The 21161-nt window shown below is 44.1% G+C and overlaps 1 protein-coding gene across 1 annotated transcript; it reads left to right on the forward strand.

Moving 5' to 3' along the window:
- Nucleotides 1-394: 394 nt before the first annotated feature.
- On the forward strand, nucleotides 395-18847 carry HEATR6 (HEAT repeat containing 6). The gene is made up of 20 exons (XM_069790922.1): nucleotides 395-611; nucleotides 1829-1936; nucleotides 2352-2492; nucleotides 3469-3584; nucleotides 5124-5238; nucleotides 5506-5607; nucleotides 6031-6168; nucleotides 7310-7602; nucleotides 7995-8172; nucleotides 8477-8683; nucleotides 9226-9325; nucleotides 9577-9935; nucleotides 10849-10971; nucleotides 11541-11627; nucleotides 12662-12796; nucleotides 13980-14102; nucleotides 15159-15283; nucleotides 15981-16077; nucleotides 16578-16782; nucleotides 17243-18847. The coding sequence occupies exons 1-20, from the start codon at nucleotides 417-419 to the stop codon at nucleotides 17791-17793; spliced, it is 3498 nt and encodes a 1165-aa protein (XP_069647023.1). The 5' UTR covers nucleotides 395-416; the 3' UTR covers nucleotides 17794-18847.
- The last annotated feature ends 2314 nt before the right edge of the window (nucleotides 18848-21161 follow it).

The raw sequence follows: 21161 nt of genomic DNA on the forward strand, positions 1-21161 counted from the left end.
GTCACGGCTGTGAGGGTGTCACAGTCATGGCTGCGAGTGTTGCATGGTTGTGAGCGTGGCACGGCTGCGAGGGTGTCACAGCTGTGAGGGTGTCACGGCCGTGAGCGTGGCACAGTCGTGACCGTGTCACGGCTGCCTGCGTGTCACGGCGGCGGGCCCTGTGCCTGCTGGACGCCCCCCCCCGGCCCGCAGCTGCGCCCCTGCCCCGACCCCCAGCCTGCCGCCACCCCCGGGGCTCTCCCTTCACTTATTCCCACCCTCCTTCGAGGAGAATACCGGGGCCCTGGGGAAAACCCTGGCCGGGACCCCCCCGCTCCGCTCCCTCCGGCGGCCCCCGCCCCGCCCGGCCCCCGTAGCCGCCCCCCGCCCCGGAAGTGCTCTCCGTTGCCATAGCGCCGCTGCCGGGAAGGCGGAAGATGGCGGCCGTGGCGGTGGAGGAGCCGGAGCCGTGCGGTTCTTTCCGCCGTTACCTAGCGCGGCTGGGAGCCCTGAGGCCTCAGCCTGGCGCCGAGCGGCCCGACGGCGGCCGCCGGACCGAGCTCCACCTGCTTTTCGACCAGCTCATCTCGGAGAGCTGCGGGCCGGCGCCGGCGGCCGGGCCCAGCCCTCAGGTACCGGGGAACCGGGACCGGGACCGGGACGGGGACACGCCGGGTGGTCCCGCCGCCCGCACTAGCGGTCACACACCCGCGGGGACGTGCACGCTCGGGGCGGGGGGGGGGGGAAGAGAAAGCGCTCACACGTGGGGGTGCACGTCACGGGAGGGTGCACGTCACGGGAGGGTACACGTCACGCGGGTGCGCGCGCCCCGCCCTAGTGTGAGCGCACGCTTCGGCGAGGCTCTCGCCCACCTGCGTGGGTGCTGGTGCGGGGGGCACGCGCGTGCGCGCCCCTCAAAGGTGGGTGCGCAGGCCCACGGGTGTGCGCGGGCTCGCGTGGAGGCGGCCGCAGCCATCTCACCCCGTGCCTCCACGGAGCAGCCCACGCACCACCCCACGGCACCCCACAGCACCCCACGGGCCAGCTCGCCAAAGGCCGTGGGTTTTCCTGCACATCTTCCGCTCTCCTCCCCACAACCACGTTCTCTCTCTCCTGCCTTCGCCCATCCCCGGTTCCCTTCCCCGCTTTTTTGGGCGACTCGTGAGCTCTGCTGCCGTGTGCTGAAACCCTGCCGGGTTGGCACGCGTGGCCTGTGAGCGCTGGTGGAGGTGGTGGGTGACGCCAGTGGGTGGGACTGTAGGCACGGGGACTTGGCAATTTTCACAGTCTACTGGTCAAACAATTGAAAATTTTAAGTCCTAAAGTGAGCCCTTGAAAGCTGAATGCTGTCGTTTTGCAATGTTGATGCTGCTTCATTGGGAACACACTGTACTTCATTATTGCGCTGTAAACAGTGCTGACTTACCAATTTGTCTTCATTTTATTTCCAGAGTAGGCTTACTTTGCACTTTGGAATTAATTGATTTTTTTGGACAGTGCTCCTTTTTTCCTCCTTCTGTTCCTTGACCTAACCTCATTTTTTCAATTTTGCCTTTATTATTGGCTTTGATTTTGCTCCAGTGTTTAAGCGGTACTGTTTGAGTAGCACTCCTGCAATTTGAATCTGTGTCAGCGTATCCCTGCATCGGGATGAAGGCCTGTAGATAGCTGAGGGGGAAGCTCACTAGTTGGAGTTTCATTAGTTTCGTTACATTATCGGTGTGCATTGTATTGATGTTACTGGTATCCACACAGAGATTTGGTTGTGTGATCAAAGTCTTAGCTGATGGTGTGGTTTCCACCCTAGCTTTGTAGTCTTTAAATAATAAACTGAGGCTTTCTCTTCCAGGATGTTTGTGCTCTGCTTGCCCAGGCCTGTCAGCTGGTTCACCTTGATCAGGAACATCTTGTCAGCAAAGTTTGTCAGCTTATCCATCACTTGCTTAACAGGTTTCAGGTATGAAAAGTTTGGCCTTGTCCCTCTTTTCCCTGTGTGCTGGGTCCCTGGTCCCCCACTAAGCTGGGGAGGCCTTCTGTCTTTTTACGGGGCTATGGAGCCAACCTTCATGCAGAGTTTCTCAGATTTTCACTGTATTGCTTATTTATTCTTAGCTGAGGTTCTGATCTGTGGCTCTAGCATGGTTCTTCATGTAAGAACGGCTCTCGGTCAGAAGTGATATGCCATCGGAAATACTCCTGGTTATAGGACACCTGTGTTGATTTATCCATTTCTTAAGTGTCAGCTGATTCTGTGACAGTGTGCAATTTTAACAGCCAGATCACCCGAGTCTGTAACCAATATATCTGCATATCTTGACTCCAGCAGTACATGATGATGTTTTCTTGACCACAGTCCTTTTCTGTTACAACAGGTGATGGTCGATGAACAGACCTTGAATTTTCTTCTCTCCTACTGCATCTCCGCTCTTAAGCAGTGCAGCTCTTGGACACATGTTGAAATTCTGCAAGCCTTAGCAGCTCTTGTTTACAATAATGGACCTAAATGTCAGAAAGTGAGTTTACAAGCTGAGAGAAAGTAACCACAAAAATATTTGTACCCTTTTGCTGTTTCTGCTTTCTCTCCCTGCCCCCCCACCCAAAGAAAGAATAAAAAGGTATCATATTCTCAAATTGCCTTACCTTCCATGCTAAGATTAGATCCTATTTAAATAGTGACTGATATTTATGGAAAAGTCGAGTTTCAGCTGTGATAGGTGTGTATACCAATAATCAAGAGATAACAATGCTCTTCCCATGCCAAATACCTCTATACCTGCAGGCTGCAGCTGTAGGAACTGGCTTGAGCCAAAGGCACGCTATTAAAGAAGGGCACCAGACTTAGTCTGCAGACTAACCACCCTGGTATGCCTGTGTATCAGGCAGGAAGAACGCAGGGCTCAGCAGGCTCCATTGAGGATCCTGAAATTTATCCTGTAACCAGATCAGATCTTTAGTGTGCGGTGGGCTCAAAGCTATTTCAAAGTGGAGACTATCAGGTGTCAGTCCTGAGGTTTGTACGAAGCTCCTTGTTGCTGCAGTGTGACTGATAGTGTTTGATATGTTGAATTCTCCTGCTGTCACCAGCTCTTGGCAGCTTGCAGAGCGGTTTCTGCTGTCGGGCTGAAGCACGGAGTGGTGATGCTAGCAGTTTTGGAGCTGCCAGCTTGTGTGGGTTTGTAGCCTGTGTAACTGTAGCAGTTTGGTACAGCCGTTGTTACTAACCTAGCTTTATATCTGGGAAGAAAGCACAAACTGGGAATCAGTCTGAACTATGCTCACGCTCGATGCTTTCTTAATACAAAGTAGGAGAACTTTGGAAATTAATATTTTCATGTCATTTTTTTATAAACATAATCTTGTCTATGGAATCTGAAATTGCAGCTGACAAATTTTTTTTTGTAGCATAGATATGTTTAGCTACCAAACAGAGGAACCCGGAGGCTGAGGGAAGAGCACTGACCCCTAATGACTTTTGGTGGTTTATTTTAGTATCTCCCGGATTTGCTGGGCAAGACTGGGCTCTTGGTGCAGTTCAGTGATTCTGCTCAGCCAGACGTGGAACTCAGGAGGGCAGCAGTACGCAGCATGGCAAACCTGTGTCTCAGGTGCGTACAAGCCTCTTCAGATGGTGGAGTGGATGCTTTAGAAGATGTACATCTGACAGCATGGACAGGTGGTCTGCTCTGTTTGTGCTAGGAACAGCAAATTCAGGACCAGTAAGGTGTATATGCATGCATTTGAAATGTCAAACTTTAGCGCTCCAAGATATTGTTTCATCTGTGGATAAAACTGTAAACTCTGTCTTCCAGAAATAATGTTACAGAGGTTAGTTTAGGGAAGAAAAGAAAAAGTGTTGTGCTGTCTGGTCCCTGCAGTGATTCTTTGGGTTAATTTTGTATAAGAAATGGTCAGCTACAAGTTTTTAGAGTGATTGTCAGTTATTTTGCAATTCATGCATTTTTCCATTCCACGTGTAAATATGCTGATGCCACAGCAACATCAAATCTTCATTAGCTGATGCCACAGCAACATCAAATCTTCATTAGCTGATGCCACAGCAACATCAAATCTTCATTAGCTGATGCCACAGCAACATCAAATCTTCATTAGCTGATGCCACAGCAACATCAAATCTTCATTAGCTGATGCCACAGCAACATCAAATCTTCATTAGCTGATGCCACAGCAACATCAAATCTTCATTAGCTGATGCCACAGCAACATCAAATCTTCATTAGCTGATGCCACAGCAACATCAAATCTTCATTAGCTGATGCCACAGCAACATCAAATCTTCATTAGCTGCTATTTGGGAAGAATTTTGACCCAGACTGTGGGCAAGCAAGCAATTAATAAAAGCAATAGATATTTGGACTTGCTGCAAAGAGTTTTTTGGTTAATAGTTCCCCTGAACAGATGGCTTGTTTTTTATAAAAAACAAACAAACAAAAAACCCAAACACAAAAGCTTGGAATTTCAGCATTTATAGATTAAGTAGTTCTTCAGACTTCATGTAAATAAATACAACATCTGTCAGTTTGGCTCATGATGATTTTTCTATGTGGTGAGTTGGGATTGTTTAGCCTGGAGAAGAGAAGGCTCAGTGAGGATCTTACCAATGTGTATAAATACATGATGGCAGGGAATGAGAAAGACAGAGCCAGACGGTTCTCAGACACCAAATGGTACTTAAGGTAGCAAAGATGAAGTGATGCAGTTGCCCTCTCTCTTCATGCAGTGAGTCAAGTAGATATTAAAATGTTTCAGCACATTAATGTTGCCAAGACTTCATGGAAACTAGGGAAATGGCAAAAGTCATTCTAGGCCCTTTTCAATGCCAGATTTTGCCTAAAAAGCATTTATAAGCATGATGGCTTATTAAGCTGTGCTTGGAGAGTCGTTGTAATTGAGAAGGTGGCCACAGAAGCAGAGTAGGTGTAAGGCACACTATGATTGTACTAGCTCTTTGTGCAGGTTTCCTTTTGTTCCTTATAGTGGTAGAGCTGATCCCTTTCAAAGAGCCATCCATCTATCTGAAGCTGTGCTCTTCAGTCTAGCAGAGGGCTTGGATCCAAGTTTGTGTAACTTTATAAAGCTGTGGGACAGACTGTAATCCAACCATTTGTCTCCTGCTTTAATTCTAGTGTGCCTGGACAGCCATACTTAGATGAGTCCTACAGAAGTGTCTGTTTTCAAACTTTTCTAAGTGTTCTGCAGTCTTCAAAAACCTCTGATGTAGATGACATCACTTTTTGCATGGTAAGTGTGAGTCTAATTGCCTAGAATACTCTAATCAGGAAATTGTGCTGCTGGAATATTGGAATTTGCAATATATGAAATTTGGAATACTGTCAACTGAGATTTTGCTTAAATAGTCTAATTTTTTTTTTTTTTTTAATAAACATAAGTAACTGTCCCAGTAATCATGTTGAGCAATACCGTAATTGCCTAGAAGGTCACTTGAAAGATGCGAACCTTCAGGGTTTTGGGAAGGAGAAGCAAGTAATTCTGTGTTTTGGTTTTCAGTTACTGCAAAATGCACTGAAAGGTATCCAGTCACTTCTCAATGGTGGGAAGATGAAACTAATGCAAAATGACCAAATTGGATCTCTTCTTGCAGTATTAAAGGTAAATACTTAAATCCACCTTGAGAAAGAGGCAGACACTGCAAGGTGCATGTTCCAGATGCTTGTTAAGTGTGAGACGGTAGGAGAAGATGAGAAAGAGGGAGCAGAGAAGCCTGAGCGTGGGGGTAGATGTAGTGTGAGATATAAAGAAAAAGACATTGAGTTTCTCTCACAGCATCTTAACTGCACTTCCCACAAAAGAATGTGAGAGAAAGATGGGAGGCTTGTTTTTTTGGACCTACTTAAAATCCTAGTTGTAGTTGAATTTCAGATGTTGCAGAGCTGTTACATAGTATGGGGAGAGGCAAGACCTGGGGGAAGGATCATAAGCCCAACTGAAAATTGATGAACACCTGAGTAAATATACAGTAAATCTTTGTGCATCAAAAAGGGAAAGAATGCTAACGTTTCTGTTACTTTCTAGAAATGCATGTTTCATGGACTGCCAGGATTGAGCATAGAAATGCCCACAGCCTTGTACCCGGCTCCATTACCTCAGTATGATAAAAGGTCACCCGTCAAACAGGAACAATCAGAACCGGCCACCTTTAAGCAGTCGGGGGTAAGTTGAAATTGTACTGATTCTACTGCATGCTCATTGTGCACATGTTTGTTGCTGTTGCATGTTACCTGACATGATATTAGTGGCTGACCGGCTCTTTTTGCTCTGACCGTGTGATACATTTCACATTCTTTGCTTTAAAGGTATTGATTATAAATCTCTGCACTGAGTAAAATTGCTTTGTAAACTCAGATGACGAGAACAAATGGCTCTGCAGAGATTGGTTTTCCTGAGTTAAGCTGTGTGCATCAGTTATTCATCTATAGCCAAGAATTCTTGGCCTGCAGGCATGGGATTGGTGCATGCAGACTAGCCAAAGCTTTTTATTTTATAAGTTACGTTTTCTCTCCTAATGCTTGTGCAATTGTTTGACTCTTTCTTAGGGAAGTCAAGTTCATCTAGAGACTGATTTCCCCCCCCCACTCCCCCATCTGTTCTGCTTAATCCTTCTACAGGTTATTTTTTAACCCTGTAAACATTATGGATTACCGATTATCTGAAAGACATTAGAGAGAATAAAGTTGTGTAGTCATGTTGACTTGTTTCTTTTTAGATGTTAAATAACCTACTGTAAATCTAAAGGAACTACAGAAGTATTTACTGTTCCTCTTCTTTAATCACTTTTGTGTGAAATATGATTTTTAAGTAGAAGTTTTCTTGGAAATCTTGTGCTTTACTGATGAAAAGGCCAAAGCTTAATTTTTGAGGCTATTCGGATATAAACTGCTTGCTTATGCTAAGGTATTACACTGATGTTACTGTTGCTACTAATGAGCAGAGTTTGCAAACTCAGATACTAAAGAAGTGATTGTTTCTGTATGTACAGTATTGCACATACATATAATTGCACTTACGTGCAGTACTGTTGCATCTGAAGATGCAAAATAGCTGTGATAACTCTTGGTTAAACTAAATCTCATCTAAAAACTCATTTAGAAACTTGTATAATTTGATGTTGATGTACTATACAAAGGGCATGATTTATTACATTAAACTCTGCTTTTATTCTGGATTAGAATTAGTTTTATTTTCAGATGAGACCTTTTCCCCTTAGATTTACAACTGCAAAATGTTTGGACATCTTTCTAGATATTATTTCAAAAGATTAAAAAAAAAAAAAAAATCATTTTTTGTCGAACAGAACCGAAGAAAGAAGTCCAAAGGGAAACAGAAGAAGGGAGAGTTTGGGGAAGAAGGAAAAGAAGGTTTGGGTGATGCAGGAAATGAATCAGTCCTTGGAGCAGACATGCTGAAATTACACTTGGGAGATGTGCAGAACAATCCTTGTTCAGATCCTCATACTCGTGCATCAGATATTGCACATGTGCCTGCTGGAAAGGATCACTTGTCTTCACATTATAATAGTTGGAAAAGAATCAGCAGCAGTGAGTCGGAATATTCTGATGCTGAAGGTGGAATACAGAGCAAAATGAGGTGATTGTTGTTCATGTAAACATAAAACATGGTAGAGGAGTGTACTGTTCATAAGAATTTAAGCTTGTGTATCATGTTAAAGCATACCTTTTGTTCCTGTAGATAGGGCACAAATTTTACATGTGTGCAGACTCTTACACTTCCACAGGATCCTAACACTTTGTTCTTAATCAAAACTGTTGAGGAAATCACTTTCCCTTTTGATTTATGTGGTGATACAAGAAAATTGGAAGGCAGTAACTCGTATTGGTTTGAAAGTAAATTTGTTCTTTCTCTTCCTGTTCTTAGTCTAAAAAATTTCGTGTCACAGCTAGCTGCTAGTAAGTGAAAGAGGTTAAGTTCATTAATTTTCACTGCTGCTATTTCATTAATCTTTTTGTTTGTTTTTTAAGATCTTATCAAGCCAATGTTCGTCAAGGGGCTCTAGCCTGTTTCCTCTCTGCTATAAAATCAATAGAAAAAAGAGTTCTTTATGGCTACTGGTCAGCATTTGTTCCTGATGCACCTGGTATTGGCAGCCCTCAGTCAGTGTCCTTGATGACTATTGCTTTAAAGGACCCTTCTCCAAAGGTGAGGCAGTTCTGAGTAGAAAAAGCATTATATTTTTCCCATAGTAATCTTAAGCATAGTAATCTTCAGTAAGTACTTTGGCTACTGTGTCTGTGTTGCTTGGTCACTGTACCGCAAGAAATAAAAGAGGATATATTGGTTAAGGAAACAAAGGGTTGGTTGTATACTGCTTAAAGTTATGAGAAAAGATAGTTGGAGTTGAATTTTCTCTTGCTGGAGAAAGAGACTTTCATAAATTTTAAAATTTGCCATCAGCTCGAAGGAGGTGTTAAAAGTGGGTAACAGAAATATTTTATCATTTCAGACCCGTGCCTGTGCTCTTCAAGTTCTCTCAGCCATCCTGGAAGGTTCTAAGCAGTTTCTTTCTGTTGCTGAAGACGCTAATGATCACAAGAGAGCTTTTACTCCCTTCTCTGTAACTATTGCTTCTAGCATCCGGGAGCTGCACCGCTGCCTGCTGCTAGCCCTGGTGGCAGAATCCTCTTCTCAAACACTGACACAAATAGTCAAGGTAACTGTACTGTAAATGTTTCAAATGCTGCCCAAGAGATGATAATTGGTCTCTAGATTAAGTCTTAAAGATTGGACAGAAATTGTTGTAGCTGTTGAGGACAAAGGTGGTGATGGGAAATAGACTGTTGTCATCTCACAAGGCTTCACTGACTGAGTCTTCCTACAGAGTCCTAGGGCTTCTTTTCTCTTCAGCAAAATTCTCTTGTTCCTGTATTTCTTTCGTGTAGTCTTTTTGGAGCTGAATGAACCTATGAAATGATTCTGAAGACTCAACACTGGCTTTAAAACTGGAATCCAAATTGGCAAAAAAAGCTTTCCATGGGCAATTGAAATTCCTTGGTCTTTATGCCAGGTCACAGTAGTTAAATACTTGTTCTTAGGAGCCAAGTTTTGGAGCAGATAATTGGGGCATTTGTTTTCAGGTGCCCTCTGATAATTAGCTGTCTAAATGACCTAAATTGCAAATGTAAAAACAAATCTTTTGGAGGCCAGGCTGACATTTTAACCACCACTCCATGTATGTTTTTTTATGTGTTTCAGTGCCTTGCAAATTTGGTTTCAAATGTACCTTACAGCCGTTTAAAACCTGGGTTGCTGACAAGAGTTTGGAACCAGATAAAGCCATACATTTGTCATAAAGGTTTGCATTCTGTTTGGCTGGAGCCTCTTTGTATGTGTTACATCGTAATTCAGCATCGGTTATTACAAGATAGTTGTGGATTCGCCCCCCCTCCCCACCCCTGTGCTTCATGAATACATAAACATATGTATTGCAGTCAAATTATATGTTATGATCTGTCTTCTTTGAAAACTGCTGAAGAAGCATGCTGATGTGTCAGTGAGATGCTAACGGATTAGCTTTGTCTTCCCCCACCCTGTTCTTTCTTGCAGATGTCAATGTTCGAGTTTCTAGCCTCACATTATTAGGGGCTATAGTATCTGTCCAAGCACCTTTACCAGAGGTGCAGTTACTTTTGCAACAGCCCAGTTCTTCAGGGCTAAATAATAGTGGTAGCGCAACCCCTCACCGTTTTAATTCTTCTGAGCAGTGGAGAAAAGCACTCTCCTCAGAAGGGGAGCCTCCAGATAATCCAGCAGGATGTACGTCTTCTGAACCATGCTGGCTTCTCCGTCTCTGTGTTTCCATCATCGTTCTGCCCAGAGAGGATTCCTATTCTGACAGCGATGCTAACTTTCCATCCTTTTCCAGTGTTTACGAACCGTGTCCCCTTCGACTAGAATCCTTACAGGTGGGGATGAACAGTTAGCTTGTAAAATGAACAGCTTGGTACAATATCAAATAGCCTCATGTCAGCCAAGCCTCAGTTGTGGGCTGCCTTTGCTCCTGGCTCTTTCACTGAGATTTAGGCCAACGCATTTGCTACTGCAGGATGTCTGAGCTGCTGTGACTGAAAGAGCAGTAACATTTTGATTCCGCACCTGTGGCCACAGCATAACTGTCCCATAGTAAACCTGTTGCAGCAAGGTCATCTGCCTGTGATTTTTGTTACCTTCGTTATTTTTAAATATTACTTGGTTGTGTGTACTGGCATCTGGTGAAGGCTGTGAGTCTTCCCCATGCAAACTCCTCCATACAGAATTTAAAGTTTTGCTAGAAAACTGTGGGGAAGAACCTTGCAGTCAAAGAACAGTCTGCAAGGAGCTATGGAGTGATGCTGGTATAACTAAAGGAGTACCTGTGAATGTTGAGAATTGGCCTTGTTTTTCTTCATGTAACCACAGAAAATAGTAAGATTTTGTAATGTGCATCCGAAGGAGTCTCACTCTTTTTCTGGAACAATGAATATTTGTTAAATCCAGCTTCACGGAATGCAGCAGCAGTATTACAGGAGATACAGAATGTGTTGCTCTTATAGGCACTCTCGCTTAGTTTTTTAGCTGCAGGAGACCTCACAGTAAATAATTCATCGTGTTGCTACCTGATAGTGCTTTTGTGGCCCTTTTTTGAACAAGATAGTGGAATAGGGAGGTTTTTAATTAGCTGTAGTATTCTAGAAGTTGTGCTGCAAGGGGTATCTGTTACATCAAGTTTAGTATAGGGACCCAGTGTTAATTAGCCCATTAACATCCTCTCTGTCTGTATTTGGGGTATTTTGGTTTAATAGAAGGAAAAAATGCTGAATGGAATCTCTTTGTGTTTAGGTGTTGGCTCTTCTTGTAAAAGGTTATTTCCCTATGGCTCAGAGCTATTTCCTAGAACTTGGAGAAGTGGCTTGCAGATGCATGGAAGAAATGGATCCATCCATTCAGCTTCATGGAGCCAAAGTAAGAGCATGGGGAAACATCAACATTGTTTTACAAAGTCAATTTTATCTATTAGTGTGCTTTGCAAATACAGCTGGGTAGTGATGAATATTCATAGCATCTATGTGTGTGTGTGATGTAGCACACCGTAAAGGAGCTCTTTGGGAAATGCAGTAGACTGACACTTTGAGAAATGCACCTTCTGCTTCCAGTCTTGAAATCTTAGCAGAATTTTGTTGCTCTCCTGAGTCACCAGGAAGCTTGGGATATGCAAGGACTATAACACTGGCTCTTCCCTGATTTAGCATCAGCTGATGCAGGAACTGTAGTCTGTCACCCAAAGGAAAGCTCAGGGAGATGTCCTCTTTGCATGGCAATTTGTTGCGCTGTTCTAGCTGGAGACTTTATGTAAGAAAGGCATTTCCTCTAATTTCTAATCTAGCAGGGACAGAATAGAGTCCAAAACAATACTGAATCTTTTATTTTTGTTCCCTGGGTAAGTAAGTATAGTCCTAGGTAAAGGTTGCTATAGTTCCATGGTACTTGAGTCATGCCTGATAAAGACCTAGTTGCTTTTTATTTCCTTGCAGCTTCTGGAGGAGCTGGGCACAGGGGTACTACAGCAGTACAAACCCGATTCAGCCGTTGCCCCTGATCAGAGAGTACCTGTCAGCATGGTAAGTGTTTGGGCTCCGTCTGAGATTCCATTTCACTAAGCTTCCTTTATTGAACTCTGCAAAGTCACTGGCATGGATACAGATAAATCAACTGCAGGAAAGCAGAAAGGGACTCGGTACCCTGTGGCTTTATAGGTGCTGATATGTACAATTTTTGTAGACTTCCTGCATTGTTTTGGCATTTGCTTTTGTCTGTAGGCAGGTGTGTTCGGTTTTGGTGGGTTTTTTTTTCCCCTTTTTACATGACCCCTTTACAATGCCTCTCTGCCTTTTCTCATCCCTCATCTTCCTGCCTGCTCTAAGTTCAGAAAGCTGGAAGAACAGCGCCAATTTTGCATGTGTCATTACTGCTGCATAAAACCTAGACATACACTTTTAGAGTTTTGGTGAATTTGCATTGTTATGAGAGCCAGCCTATATGTTCTGGCTGCTCGCAAGTGCGGAGAGAGTGGCTAGAACCATAATATATGTGGTTTCAGAAAAATCCATTGTTTGAGGCTGTTTGTTGTATAAGTTTGCGGAAGCTGAGGAACTGGCATTCTAGCAGTAGAGTGGGCCTGTTTAAGTCTTGCTTCTGTGAACAGAAGGCAAGTTTAAAAATTTCTTTGGCATATGCCAAGTTTTGAGCCCATTACCAGTGACCCTACAAGATAGGAAATGTGTCCAGTAGCACCAGGTTCCTGTTACTTGATACGAATGTAAATTGTCAGGCAAATGAAAATACCCAGCTGTGTGGATTCAAGAATGGAATCATTACTCTACCTAATGCAATCTAATCTGAGTGAACGTGGCCTTGAGAAGGAAACAAACAGAACTTGGTGAATAAGTACTTGATAGCAGTACTAAAATGTCTTTAAAATGTTTCTGAATGCTAAGTATTTTAGGCTTCCAAACAGTTGCAGTCACTTTCACCTGTGATTATGCTACCTGCTGTAAGTGTGTCTTAAAGATGATCATAGGAAAAGACAATCTATTATAGAACTTAGGCATAATTGCTGAGTTTAAGTAGGTAAACCTGGCTGCTTCTTTTGTAGGCTGTAACTTTCTGGACTATGATGCTAAATGGCCCTTTACCTGGCACTCTTCAGAACTCTCCACATGCGACTCTTCAGACAAGCGCCTGTGATGCCCTGTCTTCTATCTTGCCAGAAGCTTTCAGCAGTCTGCAGGTGAGAGAGCACTCCTTTAAGCATGGCATTTTTACCTGTTGATGATTTGTTCTTGTCTACCAGATTACAGTAGTGTAAAGCCTTTTAAAACTTGTAAGGAGAGGTTAGAGGAACCAGGATTTTTCTTAACATTCTGAACAAGTTGTCACTATTGAAGACTGGAAAAGGCAATGTTGGGAGTAATTAGTCTGTCAAAACAATTAAACTGTGGGTCACAGAAGCTGTTTGGCCCTGCCATGAATACTCAGCCTTGGTGATGATGGATGGGAGATGGAGGGCAAGAATCTCCTTGCATGAGGGAGGGGTGAAGGGCTGTTATTTTGCTGGTTAAGTCTTTGAAGAGACAGCTGAGCTAACAACTATGAACTGACGTCGTTCACGAATTTGCATGCATGTTTTTTCTTTTGGCTGGCTTTTAAAACACTGAACTGTGGTGATTGCCCTGGCAGAAGCAAACAAATGTGTTGGCCTTACTCTCCTTTTGCAACATGAAATATGCTTTTGAACATGAAAGCCTTGGCAGTGTGTCACCACTGCATTGTGCAGCTCCTTTTATGTCACTGTGCCCTTCTTGATGGGGAGTAGTCTGCCAGATCTCATTTGCCCAGGAATTGCTAGTACAGCAGTATCTCTGGAATTCTCCGTCTGGTTTCTCCAAGTACAGCATGTACTTTATCACTCTGTACTTTGATCCCATACACTCTCTTGTCCCTGTGGCCATGTGGGGTCAAGTCAGTGCCCACTCTGACCCTTTGCTCTGATGAAACAAAGATCTTTGTCATGGGTTGGTAAACTGACAATCTGCCCAGGATGAACTTAATCTGCCTGTTTGTCCTCGTTAATGAAGGGGAAAGAGTGAAGTAAGTCAGGAAAAAGCAACTGATCCAGTCTGGTTTACCTCTGATGGGCCATGCCTTCTGCATTTGGATGATAGTTAATATTTTGGTTTCCTTTGTGGTCTTATCTAACAGCAACAAGATCATGTTTGCTGGAAGCATTCCGGTTTCCTGTGTGGCACCCCGAAATGCCAGTCAATTTACTTAAATAAAAGGATATGCTCTGAATGGTAGCTTTTATAGGTTCCACATATTAGGCTCTCTCAGAGTATTTGTCAGTTGTCTGTCTTTGTGGGACTGAGATCTTTTCGGTTTCTCTCTGTTGCTATGACTGCTTATTGTTGCAGAATGACCAGCAGATACTGTGCGTCACTTTGCTTCTTGGCCTGAACCACAGTGAGAACCCACTGGTAAAAGCGGCTGCCGCACGTGCGCTTGGAGTCTACATCCTCTTCTCTTGCCTTCGGCAGGTCAGAACTGGCCTATTTTTCTTATTTTAAGCCATTTTATAATGGGTTTGATGAACCATAAGATGTGGGACATGAGTTCTTTTGGAATGAATTGGCCTTCCTTCTTGCTTTTGGTCTGTAGTGTGTATATAGCTTTTCCTTACTGTCTGCAGACCTGCTCTTGCCTTGTGTGGTGAACAGAACCAGTGCAGTTTTAAGTGAGATGAAGCAGAAGCCAGAGTGCCTCATAAGTGAGAGCAAAAGGAGGGAGGTCAGGATCTTCCCCAGGCTCTCAGAGACAGAAGTGGGAAAGGCTAGGTTGGAACAAAGGAGCTGCAAGAGATGAGGTAGAGCTGGGAAGAAGGGAACAGCTGTACAGTGCTCTGTAGAGTTTAACATGTTTTTAACGTGAAGGCTTCAGTTTTGCTTAAAACTAAGAAGTAAAGCTTATTTAGAGAAAAATGCTGTTTTGTTTCCACAAAAAAATTGATCTTAGCTTGGCTGAGCTGGAAGACTCTGTAGTTTTTTGTGATGTGGCCTTAAATGAGTGATTGTAATAAAAATATTAAGCAGTAGCTGACATTGAGATTTGATTCCAAAATATTTGGAACGAAAATCCTTTACCATAGGCAAGGGGATGAAAATGAAATGTAGTGTGCCATAGAAGAGAAGATTAGACAGGCAGCGCAAGAGGGGGTTTGGAGAAGCAATTACTTTCCTAAGAGGGGGATTTGATGAGTATAAGATTGGCAGGCCAGATAATTATGTTAAGATCCAAAGTAACTAAAGCACCAATGCAATTAAGTAATACATTGAAACCTTTCAGCAACAGCTACCCAAGAGAGTGGTGAACTTGGTCAGCATGCAGGCTTAGACTGTTAATTAAAGATCAAAAAAAGCTGAACAGGGAGCACAAACAGGTTAAAAGTTGTCACCTACAAAAAGTAGAGTATATGAATAGAGCTGGCCCCTGTGCAGGTATCATTTTCCCTAGAAAGGACAGAATGTATATGTTACTAAGGAAATCACCTGAGTTTTTAAAACTTTCTAACTTTGCAGCAGTTTTTACTTTAATAGGATGTGATGTTTGTGGCAGACACAGCAAATGCCATTCTGAATTCCCTCCATGACAAGTCTCCGAACGTCCGTGCCAAAGCAGCTTGGTCCCTGGGCAATCTTACAGACACTCTGATCATCAACATGTACGTAAGCACGCCTTGGCCTGTGGAACTCCTCTTTCTGCCCATATTCCCGTAGCATCAGACAGAGGGTACTGATCTACTTAGTATCAAAAAAGCCAAAATTTGGCTTGGATGCTTCTTTTTAACCACTCTTCAGCCTGTGTGTCTACCAGTGTATGACACTGTATTATAAGTATCCCGTATCCATCGGGGGTTGAGTTCTACTAAACTGCTTGGGTTTAGGTCTTTCTAATCATTACTTCTGAAGTATATTCCGGGTTTACTTTTCAGTTTTGTATTTCTTGTATGTTGGGTTGTGTAATTGCATGTTCCCTGGTTACTTTACTTTTAACATAACCCAGAAGTAAAATTAATAAATATTTAACACTTCCACAAGCCAAAGACTTAAGGAAGTCTAACCTACTGTTACATTTTTAACAAGAGAAATAGTTATCATATATTCCTGCTACAGAATTGCCTCTGAGCAATTCATTGCCCTCTGTTTTTTATTACAGACTTAATGCATTGCTAACCAGCTTTCTTGCATTGATAGTTGGGTTTTAAATTAATAAACATAGTGGTCACATGTAGTAAGGCCTGCCTTACATATTAGCTTCTAAAGAGTGAAGGTTGTTCATACGCCTTTATAAAGGATAGTATCCCATCTTTGGGGTTGGATCATCTGAGCTAGCCTTTCACAGTGTGATTCTTCTCCTAGGGAAACAATGGGACAAAGTTTTCAAGAGGAATTTTCGGATCTCCTCCTGTTGAAAATGTTACGGTCTGCGACTGAAGCATCCAAGGACAGAGACAAGGTATGACTGAGGGGAAAAGAGGGTGGAGTTATCATACTGTAGTTAATTCTTGCGTTTTTAATTAAAAAAAAAAAAAGGAAAAAAAGGCACCAGTTACTTTGGGGCGTTTTGCCCCAACGGACAGGGACCTGCAGCTCAGCATCCTCTCTTGAGGGCTGGTGTTTGGAGGTTTCCGATGTTGTTTGACCTGCAGGGCACTTGATTGCGCTTTTCCACAGTGCAGGTTCTGTTTGGGGTTTTTTTGGTTTTGTTTTGTGGTTTGTTTTTTTGTTTTGTTTGTTTTTTGTTTTGCTCTGGGTTGTTTTGTTTTTTCAGCGTGACCATTTGCAGGGAATGATCTTTCTGGTGGCATTTAGGAAGTTACCATCTGATAAGACACCATAAGTCTGATTCCAGATGGGCTTCTTGTTGGGTCTGAGCGTGATTTCGTAGCAGGCTTGACAGAAGCTTTGCCTATAAGCTGAAAGCCAGAATGTTTCTTTTGTGTATGTGTGTTCCAGGTAAAGAGTAATGCAGTCCGGGCCCTTGGGAATGTGCTTCATTTCCTTCAACCATATCACATAGCGAACCCCAGGTTTAGGGAAGCCATTGAGGAATCTCTTCAGGCCCTTATTTCTACTGTTCAGAGTGAGGCCACTATGAAAGTGCGCTGGAATGCTTGTTACGCACTGGGGAATGTATTTAAGAACCCTGCCTTGCCACTCGGTGAGTAACTTGTCCCACTGGCTTTGGATTTGTACAGCGGGTTGTGGTTTTGGTAAGAAGGTCTCCATTACAAATGTATTGAGGAAGTGGGGAGAAAGCAAACTGAGCTGAATCTTGCTGTCAGCTTTCCCAGGGCTCTTGCCGGTGAAATAGGCTCAGACCTTGCGAATGCTGATACAGGCATAACTGTGCTGTATTTGGTTGGATCTGTCGTGTTAGAAAAGAGTGTGAGGATGGGATTATAGCTGTGAATAGATGCAAAATGTCACTTTTCCTCTTGCAAAACTTCAGAAGATTAACTTTTTAAACTAATTTTTCATTTCATAACCCCTGATTCTCTCATTTAGACTGGAATAAATACAGTAATGTAAGCCCATTAAATATTTAGGAGATACATTTACAGTTTTGTATATTTTCACTGATTGAAAAGGTGGGTTTTTTGATTTTGGTTTTTTTTCAGGAGAGGCTCCTTGGACCACGCAAGCATATAGTGCACTTTCCTCAGTAGTGAAGTCCTGCAAGAATTTTAAAGTCCGAATCAAATCAGCCATGGCCCTCTCCATCCCTAGCAAGAGAGAATGCTATGGCTCCACTGAGCAGTTCTGCCAAATCTGGAGTGCCTTGGTGATAGCCTTGCAGAAGAGTGAAGACACCGAGGACTTTCTGGAATTCAAGTACAGTGCCAGCCTCAGGACACAGATCTGCCAGGCTCTGCTTCATTTGTTAAGTCTGGCAAGGAGCACAGACTTGCCAGTCATTTGGGAAACCATAACAGAAAATGGGGATGCAATCAAATCCTATGTGTTGCAATATCTGAAATCGGGAGTTGAAGAAAATGAAGCAGGAATGCACACAGACTTGTACGAGAGGGAGAGAGTATTAAAAGGAGCTATCGAACATCTCGGTGGGATAGAGAAACAGCTGGAAGGCAAAGCTAGGGTAAGAGTGTCTGCTTATCTAGAAGATGTCTTGACAAACCATGCCAATGCCACTGAATTAACAGAGGCTTAGAAAGGAGCACCTGTTTCAGTGACCAATGACTTACACTACTGACTGGACCCAGAGAAGAAACACTGCTTTCATTTACATGGGGCATCCAAAAGAAAAGTTTCTTGTTGTTGGTATTTGTCCTGGTTTCAGCTGGGATAGAGTTAATTGTCTTCCTAGTAGCTGGTACAGTGCTATGTTTTGAGTTCAGTATGAAAAGAATGTTGATAACACACTGTTTTCAGTTGTTGCTAAGTAATGTTTATACTAAGTCAAGGATTTTTCAGCTTCTCATGCCCAGCCAGTGAGAAAGCTGGAGGGGCACAAGAAGTTGGCACAGGACACAGCCAGGGCAGCTGACCCAAAGTGGCCAACAGGGTATTCCATACCGTGTGACATCACGTCTAGTATATAAACTGGGGAGAGTGGGGGTGGGGGATTGCCGCTCGGGGATTAATTGGGCGTCGATTGGCAGGTGGTGAGCAATTGCACTGTGCGTCATTTGTATATTCCAATCCTTTTATTATTACTGCTGTCATTTTATTAGTGTTATCATTATCATTATTAGTTTCTTCTTTTCTATCCTATTAAAGCGTTCTTATCTCAACCCATGAGTTTTACTTCTCTTCCCCATTTTCTCCCCCATCCCACTGGGTGGTGGGGGAGTGAGTGAGTGGCTGCGTGGTGCTTAGTTGCTGGCTGGGGTTATACCACGACAGTATTAAACAACTTATTTCAAACTTAGTAAAAATCACTCATGATGCCTGATGAAAAGATCTGCAGAACTTATTTTATTTTTTATTTTTGTGTTTAGTAAACTGTTATGTTGTTGTCACTTGGTTTTGTTTGCACACTTAACTGTTACAGTGTTACCTTGTGGAAAACAAATGCCTTTTCCTTCTTTGTATGTTTTATAAAAACAGCCTCTTCTCTCAGCTTATCTAAAAGCATTTTGTTACAATTGCTGCTGTATTCAAAATCATGTTTGTAAAGGAGGGGTCTGGAAGAATTGTGTTTTTCTGAGCACTGCAAATGTTGTCACTCTTGTGTTCCTGCAATAAACCCAAATATGCCAATATTTGAATAATAGCTTAGAGCAAACATGCTTTGCCTTTACCCATCTGTGTTCCTGGTGTCTTACACCTGGCCTGCAGCCTTCACTCATCCTGTCTTCCAAAAACTCGACATTCCTCAGTTCCAGGTGGATGGTACTGTGCTGTGTGAGCCAGAAAATCCAAAGCGGGACCTCTGAGGCTGGAATCTTGACTCCAAGCAGTGCTCCCCACGGGCCTTCGTTGCCTTTCTGTGAGAGGGGCAGTCGTGTTCTAAACCCCATGGGGGTTTGTTTCTATTTCTGAAGTTGTGTCCCCTTCCCCTTCCTTCACGATGATGTTACTTACTCTCTGTTTGCTGTGTGCTCACTGTGCCGGTGGAGGACTGAGCTCTCTGATGTTGCTGGGGACAGATCAATGCCTCCAGGAATGAGCCGGTTTGCGGGGCACTTTGAGAGTTAAGTGCCTGCTGTCCTAACCTCTGGGTGGATGTTTGAACAGAGCTCAGTGCAAGCCCTGGCTGTCATAAAAGCTCTTTGGGATACAAAATTTGTCTGCTTTGTTTTTCCATCCTCGCCGCTGGTTTCAGTGGGGCTCAAGTAGTGTGAGTATCCGAAACCCCTTCAGAGTAATGGAGTCTTTTGCTGGATGTGTGGGGCCAGTTGGGGCTATAAAAACTTCTTTGAAGTCTCACTTGGCTCCTGAAACACCTAAGGGCTTTTGAGGAAACATGGACTTGGGCTCTGAGCAGCACTAAGCGAGCAATAGAGGCAAACAGAGAGCTGGAGTGGCTGGATGAAAAAGCAGCGAGTGTCCCTGCTGAGCACGCTAGCAGCCTGCCCGCAGGAGCCTGCCTGCTCGGCGTTTGAAGCTTTCTGAATAACCACATCCAGTATTTCAACCCATATTGGGGAACCTGCAGCTTTTCTCAGACAGAAAGATAAGAATATCTTTTATCTTTGGGAGCAAAAGTAGTTTCTGGGTAGCCTTGGCTGAAGGTGGCATAAGCAGTTTTCTGCGTGTGAGCTATCCGTTTAGCGAAGAGCCCAACTCTTTACTGGATGCTAAAGCAGAAAGGTTTCAGCTGAGCCTGTTCCTCAACATTTGGTTACTATCTCCCTCAAGACCAGACGAGAATAAGGCAGCGTGTCTGAATGTCAGATAGAGTTCATCTGTGAAGGAGCTGAATCAGGTATGGGCCGGGTGTTGCTGGCTGGTTGTGCACACCGTTAGCTGCTCTCTTCTGTAGCTGTTTTCCCCAGGGCTGCTCGCAGAGCCATCGACGTGACCCATCACCACGTTACAACAATAAAGACTGATGCTGGTTTGGGTAGAGAGTCTGGGTTTTGTGGTCTCACCCCCACGTGCTCATTACAAACCTCCTGACTGTGAAGGGGACGTAAGATGGGTCTTGCATTGATGCCAGCCTGTCATCCTCCTGTAGAAAGATCCTTTTCCCAGCTTCTGGACACCCTTAGCTGACCCTCTGGGTTAAAAACTCTGTGTGTGCACAGGGGAGAACAGAGAGGCGGGAGCTGGTTTTCGCTCTGGCTGGTGGAACTAACTCCATCCAGCATCTTCCGAAGATGAGACAAACGTCATCGCCCCTGCTTCCCGTCAGGTCCAGCAGGCAGGAGCAGCCCACAGCTGCATCACCTCTCCTGCTGGCACGTGGGCATTGCTGGGGAGTCACAGGTTATAGGAGGATGGAGGGGGCAGCTGTGGAGTTTCAGGCCTAATTTTTGTGGGCAGCAGCTAAAAAGCCGCTGGGTGGGCACCGGGATCAGTCATGGGGGTCAGCTGTGCTTGGCCCCAGCCCCCTGGGCTATTTCTGCTGCTGTTGGTTGTACCTGGGTGCAGTCCTGAGGGTGCTGGAGCAGAGCCGGGATGGGCTCTCCTGCCTGATACCAAGGTCAGTGATGATTTTATGTGTCCCTTTAGTGTCAGACGCTCGTTTTTGGTGCCTGGCAGAGCAGCATGGGCTGTGCACGCCTTGTGCCACCTGCTCGCCGTCAACGAGAGCAGCGGGGGCGGACGCAGGCTCCGTCCTCGGCCAGGGACTGGTGAAGCACGAGGTGCTCGGGGCCGGCAAAAGGCAGCACCTTCCCCACCCCAGCCAAGGTTTTATTGTCCTGCCTCTTTATTGTTGTGTTTACAAGCCAGGCGCTTTATAGGTTTTCCTATGAATAGTTTCAAGGAGAAGGTAATTACCTTATCACATGCAGGATGATTTATAGCCAAGGTGGCAAGGGACATTCAAGCTCCACATCGGCTCCGTTTGAAAGACAATCCGCCCGTTCTTCCATGCGGGGTCACTGGGTGGGTGAAAACAAAGGGGCT

The sequence above is a fragment of the Haliaeetus albicilla genome, chromosome 9, assembly GCF_947461875.1.
Source record: "Haliaeetus albicilla chromosome 9, bHalAlb1.1, whole genome shotgun sequence".
NCBI classification, from domain to species: domain Eukaryota; kingdom Metazoa; phylum Chordata; class Aves; order Accipitriformes; family Accipitridae; genus Haliaeetus; species Haliaeetus albicilla.